The sequence below is a fragment of the Perca fluviatilis genome, chromosome 10 (assembly GCF_010015445.1).
Source record: "Perca fluviatilis chromosome 10, GENO_Pfluv_1.0, whole genome shotgun sequence".
NCBI lineage: Eukaryota > Metazoa > Chordata > Actinopteri > Perciformes > Percidae > Perca > Perca fluviatilis.
This window is the reverse complement of record NC_053121.1, coordinates 11,119,960-11,126,203: the sequence shown is the minus strand read 5'-3', so window position 1 is coordinate 11,126,203 and position 6,244 is coordinate 11,119,960. Positions and strand designations below refer to the sequence as shown.

General features: G+C 43.8%; 1 protein-coding gene and 1 long non-coding RNA gene across 2 annotated transcripts; both read left to right on the top strand.

The window, feature by feature from the left end:
* The first annotated feature begins 2,846 nt into the window (after window positions 1–2,846).
* LOC120567107 lies at window positions 2,847–3,433 on the top strand. Its single transcript, XR_005640519.1, has 3 exons — window positions 2,847–3,008; window positions 3,106–3,191; window positions 3,351–3,433. It is a non-coding gene; the product is annotated as an uncharacterized LOC120567107 (long non-coding RNA).
* Window positions 3,434–4,126: 693 nt separating this feature from the next.
* On the top strand, window positions 4,127–5,920 carry LOC120566513 (zinc finger BED domain-containing protein 4-like). The gene is made up of 2 exons (XM_039813040.1): window positions 4,127–5,072; window positions 5,260–5,920. Exons 1-2 carry the CDS (start codon window positions 4,687–4,689, stop codon window positions 5,918–5,920), a joined length of 1,047 nt encoding a protein of 348 aa, XP_039668974.1. The 5' UTR covers window positions 4,127–4,686.
* Window positions 5,921–6,244: the final 324 nt, after the last annotated feature.

The following is a 6,244-nucleotide window of genomic DNA, read 5'->3' as shown; positions in this document are numbered from 1 at the left end:
AGCGGTTGGGATGAGGATCAGCACCTCTAAATCGGAGGCCATGGTTCTCAGCAGGAAACTGATGGAATGCCTTCTCCAGGTAGGGAATGAGTCCTTACCCCAAGTGAAGGAGTTCAAGTACCTTGGGGTTTTGTTCGCGAGTGAGGGGACAATGGAGCGGGAGATTGGTCGGAGAATCGGGCGAGCGTGGTGCGGTATTACATTCCATCTATCGCACCGGTTGAAAAGAGAGCTGAGCCAGAAGGCAAAGCTCTCGACGACCGGGTCAGTTTCGTTCCTTACCCTCACCTATGGTCATGAAGGCTGGGTCATGACCGAAAGAATGAGATCCAGGGTGCAAGCGGCCGAAATGGGTTTCCTCAGGAGGGTGGCTGGCGCGTCCCCTTAGAGATAGGGTGAGAAGCTCAGTCATCCGTGAGGAGCTCGGAAGAGGCCACTGCTCCTTTGCGCGTCGAAAGGGCCAGTTGAGGTGGTTCGGGCATCTGGTGAGGATGCCCCTGGGCGCCTCCCTAGGGAGGTGTTCCAGGCACGTCCAGCTGGGAGGAGGCCTCGGGGAAGACCCAGGACTAGGTGGAGGGATTATATCTCCAACCTGGCCTGGGAACGCCTCGGGATCCCCCAGTCGGAGCTGGTTAATGTTGCTCGGGAAAGGGAAGTTTGGGGTCCCCTGCTGGAGCTGCTCCCCCCGCGACCCGACACCGGATAAGCGGACGAAGATGGATGGATGGATGGATGGTGGGTACTGTGTTTATGCAAACTTTAGCTGGCTAACAGTGAACTTCCCAACTGTACCTTTACTTGAAATTGTGCTTATTACGAGTCAATTACATCTTGCTGAGTTACGGAACCCAGGAATTCATACCTAGTTTCACCCTGATTACCCTTGTTCAATACTAATTCTCTTGCAAAGAACATACCGATCTTGCCCTTGTATTGTAGTTACCAGCATCAGCAAGTTATGTCTACACCCAGCAAGGGTCACAATAGGCCACCAAAGCCACCAGTGTCCAATATAACAGAGGAGTCAGAATGTGATCGGTATGTTTCTTTTTTACATAAATATTATTTTCTACCACTATGGGCTAACAGTTAACATAGAAACAATCAGACATACATTTAAATTCCCTCTTTAAATAGACAGTATTACATGCTGCTGCTGGTAGGGGCAGTAAATAACAACTTGACCTACTTTCACTTAACTATGGTGCCAACTACTGTGTGCGTGCATCAATAAGTAAGTCTGATGACGATGTTATGTAGGATTTATGAATGTACGTTAGCAACAGTAGGCTAATTCACGAGGGTGCTATTTTATGTGTGACGATGATATCATCCATCGGCACAACCCTATGCTGTACTAGTTAATCGCCTTTCACTGACATGATCCTCCATTCTGATGTTCATCTGTGTACCTCTTGTACAGCATCGAAATTGATGATTGTTGGTTGGATCCTTCTCACAAAGACTGGAAGGATGGGGACAGTTCGGATGAGGATTTTGTTCCTTTTCTTCAGCTATGGTACATTTCACTTAGTAGTTACATTTTGGATTCAACTAATGCTGTGTTCATTCTCACAACTATTCACTACTTTCAATGTCACTTGAATGCAACCGTTTTGGAGGATGAATGGTGTTCTGGTTTGTGTTAAGTAAGTAATCAATGTCCATATACTCTGCTTCTATACACAGTACTGGTCGTATCAACACAAACAATCTTGTTGAAATAAGCTTAGATGAAACTGTGCTTGATGTAGCCACACCCAATCCTCCTGACCTGGAATCACAATACATTCCTGAACAAGACCGAGTTCTCTGTGAGGAAGACCTGGTGGGGAAAAGTGCCAACGTCACCTACAATAACAACCTCCATAGGCTCGCCATGTACTTGATGCTGCCACTACAGAAGTTAAACTACGTTGACAGTATGTCCAGTGTAGCATGCCGTGGTGAACCGCCATTTCGGGTGACCCTGAAACCTTAGGGGACTGGAGTCATTTTGGAATAGGTAAGATAAGATGAGCTACTTCACTTCTCAATGTCAGTTGGACCCTACCCAAACATGGATGTAGGGTAGGAGACTAAGTAAACTGGTTGTAATAGATAATGACCTTTATAGTACTTTGCATTTGGGGGTTTTTGTGCTAAGGCTATTCTACAAGTTTGACATGACTGTGACCAAAGTGTTTTGTGTGTTTAAAAATATATTAATTTTTTTCTTTTTTCTTTTTTATATATCACAATGGAGTTATGCCCCTTTGGACACACTGTGTGGAAATGGAACTCACAGCCAGTATTGAAGTACGACATTCAGGGGGGTGACTTCATGCTGGCTACAAAAACTCTTCTTTCTGGCAACAACTACAGGAAGATTGCCCTCCTCTTCCAATTTATGAAAATGCCAATAGTCGCTGAGGGGACTTTCTTTCAAATTATTGCATTGCTCCAGTCCAGGAATGTTGGGGAAAAAAACAGGGTGGTCATTCTACACCGGTTGTGTCAGGAAGAACATGTCATTGTCCTAGGTATGGTTTTGCATATTTGTCAACCACCATTACATTTATATGCTTGTAGTTAGCTGTGATGGTGTATAACCTGTGATTCTAATGAATGTATTTTTGCTCTATTCACTAGGTGATGGCAGAATGGACTCTCCAGGTACTGTGTGTGTGTGTGTGTGTGTGTGTGTGTGTGTGTGTGTGTGTGTGTGTGTGAGAGAGCAAATGATGCATACAGTCCACATGCTGACAGCTGAACTGTGAACTGAAACATTTTCTTTTCTTTCTTTTTGCTACAGGCCACTGTGCACAATACTGCACTTACACAACTCTTGAGCAAGAGTCAAGAGACATCATGCACATTGTCACCATAGACAAGCTTGAAACAAACAGGAATTCCGTGATTATGGAGAAGGAATGTTGCATCAGGACCATGGACGCACTAATCCAGGAAATTCCTCTCACAGAAGTCGTCACGGATGCCCACCTAAATCTCTGCCTTGCTTAGTAAGGGTAAGGATAACTCATTGGATGTGTTGTCTGGAGCCATGTGTTTTTCTTTTTTCTGCTGATAATTGTGTTATTACAAATGCTATGTTGTTTGTTACAGATCCAGAGCGTGGACGCTATAAAGAAATTCACTACTCTCTTGACATATGGCATGCCGCCAAAAATCTTGGAAAGAAGTTACGACAGGTATACAATCATCCCAACTTATTCAGTATTTTACAGACTAATCAATGCCCTGAAAGGCTGGAGATTGCATATGTTGACTTGCCTTACTGTCTTGGTAATGTAATATTTTACAGCAATATATTAACCGTGCCTTTGTTACTTTTGTATTGTGCGATCAAGCTGGCACCATAAAAAAATCAGAATCCAATGCTAGACTGGATGAAGGCCAGAATTGACATTGCTGCAAACAAGCGTTGACAGAGGAGCAGTTCAAGGTATTTTTTTAGCTGTAAAAAGTATTACTTTGGGCATGCAGAAAGGTGAAGTTTGTGTCTGTATGTAATGTGTGGTGGTCCATTTCTGCAGATGATGTGGCATGGAGCCCTACACCATGTCCGCAACCAACATTCATGAGCAACTGGATACTGTGAACATGAGCCTCTGGATGAAGGCAGCCAAAACAAGCCATGGATCCAGCAAGGTTTGAACAATTATAGTCGCTTGATTTTCATTTGCTCTGAATTATGTGATTTCTACTCACTCTGATATGTGATTACAGGTTTAGCAGCTCACCAGGCACTTACAGCAATCGTGCTTGACAAGCGCTGGTTGAGCTAGGTAAAGAAGTTCATCAACTTCAGGTATGCGTCTACGGTCATGCAATTACACATGCACTAAAGTTACTATTGTATTTATTTTAGGGCTGTCAAAAATAGCGCGTTAACGACGTTAATTAGTTGTTTGTTGTTAATTACGTCAATTTTTTTAACGCATTTCACGCATGCGCAGTGTGACAAATTATTCAGGTCAGGAAAGTCAGGAAAGTGGTTGGGAGCTAGAGGCGAGATGGAGCAAGGTGAGCAAAGTGGGCCTATTGACGGATTCAAATATAAAAAGAATGATGATGGTACAGTTAACAAGTACAAGGTTATTTGCAAGATTTGTAACAAGGAGTTTCAATTTCACCGGAGCTGTTCAAGCTTGAGGTACCATGTCAACGCCAAACATGCGTTTGCTGGGCCGTCAGGTTCAGCAAGTGGTTTGCGCCAGACCACGCTGAATGTTCGCAGGCCATTAACAAAATCAACCTCAGATAATTTGACCAACACAATAGCAAAATGGATTGCAAAGGATTGTAGACCCATTAGCATTGTAGAAGACTCAGGTTTCCTTGATGTTTTGCAAGTGGCGTCTCAAGACTCATCCTATAAGCCACCGTCAAGAGCCACAGTTATGACGAAAATCCACGAGAGAAAAAAGGAAAGAGGTCTTGGCTCAAGTAAATCATATCGCCCTGACAGGAGACCATTGGACATCAGTGAGTAACAACAATTACCTCGGAGTAACTGCACATTTCATCAGTGACACGTGGGAACTGAAGTCTTTTGCGCTGACTATATTAAAAACTGAGGAGCGTCATTTTGCGGAGGCTTGTAAAGAACAGTTCCTGTCTGTTGCACGTAAGTGGGACATCGAGGGCAAGACGACAACCATTGGGACTGACAGTGCACGCAACATGGTTGCCGCAATTCGACTTACACGCTATGAACACATGAACTGTGTCGCTCACATGGTGCAGAGAAGTGTCACAGTGAGTCTTGCTGACAGTGGCTTTGTAAATGCTTTGGCCAAGGCTCGCAAAGTTGTCGGTCATTTTAAGCACAGCCCAGCAAATGCTGCGGAGCTTCAAGCACAACAAGTCAGCCTGGGAAAGAAGCAAGAGCCATTGATCCAGGATGTTCCAACACGTTGGAATTCGACGCTGGAAATGGTCAAGCGCGTGAGCAGAAATAAAGAGGCTGTCATCGCAGCCCTGGACAATCAGGAGCACAAACTCGTCTTGCCGACCGCAGCAGAGTGGGATAAACTGCAGAGGCTGGAGACACTTCTAGAGCCATGCAGGTAAATCAGTCTGTAACTTATCAAATAACATTGCTTTGATTATTTTCTGGAATGAATAAAGTCAAATATCAATAACATGTATGTATGTAAAAAAAAAAAATAATAATAATAATAATAATAATATGTTGATAACCACTGTTCTAATAATACACTGTCTCTGTGTGCATGTGTGTGTTTGTGTGCGTAGGTATGTAACTGAGCTCCTGGGTGGAGAGGCCTATGTCTCCTGTTCTGTGGTACTACCTTCTCTCTGCCACTTGCGTCTCAAGATGGAAGCCTGTGATGAGGACCCTGCATATGTGGTGAGATTCAAGACCAAGTTCAAGGAGGACCTAGCATCCCGTCAAGAACAGCTCAACAATGCATGGCTCCAGATTGCTACAGTTTTGGATCCTCGTTTCAAAGACTTGAAATGCATGCCCAAGACAGACAGGGAAGAGGTGTGGACCACACTTGAAGGGATGCTGCAACAAGAATCACCCAGAAGGTCTTCACAGACACATGATGATGGGCCACCCAGGAAGAAAATCAGCCTTCTGCAAATGGGCTCAGATTCAGAATCAGAAGATGAAGAGGTCCAACCTGCCATACAGAGGTACAGAGCAGAGCCCACCATTAAATTGAAGGACTGCCCCTTGAGGTGGTGGGCATCTCATTCAGGAGCCCATGAGAAGCTGGCCTCACTAGCTCACAAATATCTAGCCACTCCTGCAACCACTGTTCCCTGTGAACGACTTTTCTCAGTTGCAGGTCACATTGTGAACGAGAAAAGGTCAGCTTTACTTTCGGAAAATGTGAACAAGTTAGTTTGCCTCAGCAACTGGCTGAAAGATGATGAAGCTCAGTAGATTTGAAAGGTGATGTTCAAACAAAAAGACCAGTTTCAGTGCAACATGTTATAGTAGTTAGCAACTGGATTCTTGAGCAACTGGATTAAAGAATGGAGGAAAAGGTAAAAGATTGTTCTTTGGTTTGATTTAAAAGTTTTATTGAAAATGTTTTTTTCCACATAAAAATGCAACAGATGACTCAAATTGTGCAAAAATGTGGTAGGCCACTGTTATGATTTGACTACATTTATTGCTTTCTGTTCAATTGAATACTGTAAATTGTAAATCCTGGTTAAGAGGAATGCCAAAGAGGAAGCGATGGGACATTACAAAGACAAATAT

Coding starts and splice junctions, on each gene's coding strand:
- LOC120566513 (XM_039813040.1), top strand. CDS start 4,687: ATGGTTGCCGCAATTCGACTTACACGCTATGAACACATGAACTGTGTC. Junction 5,073..5,259: donor ACACTTCTAGAGCCATGCAG/GTAAATCAGTCT, acceptor TTGTGTGCGTAG/GTATGTAACTGAGCTCCTGG.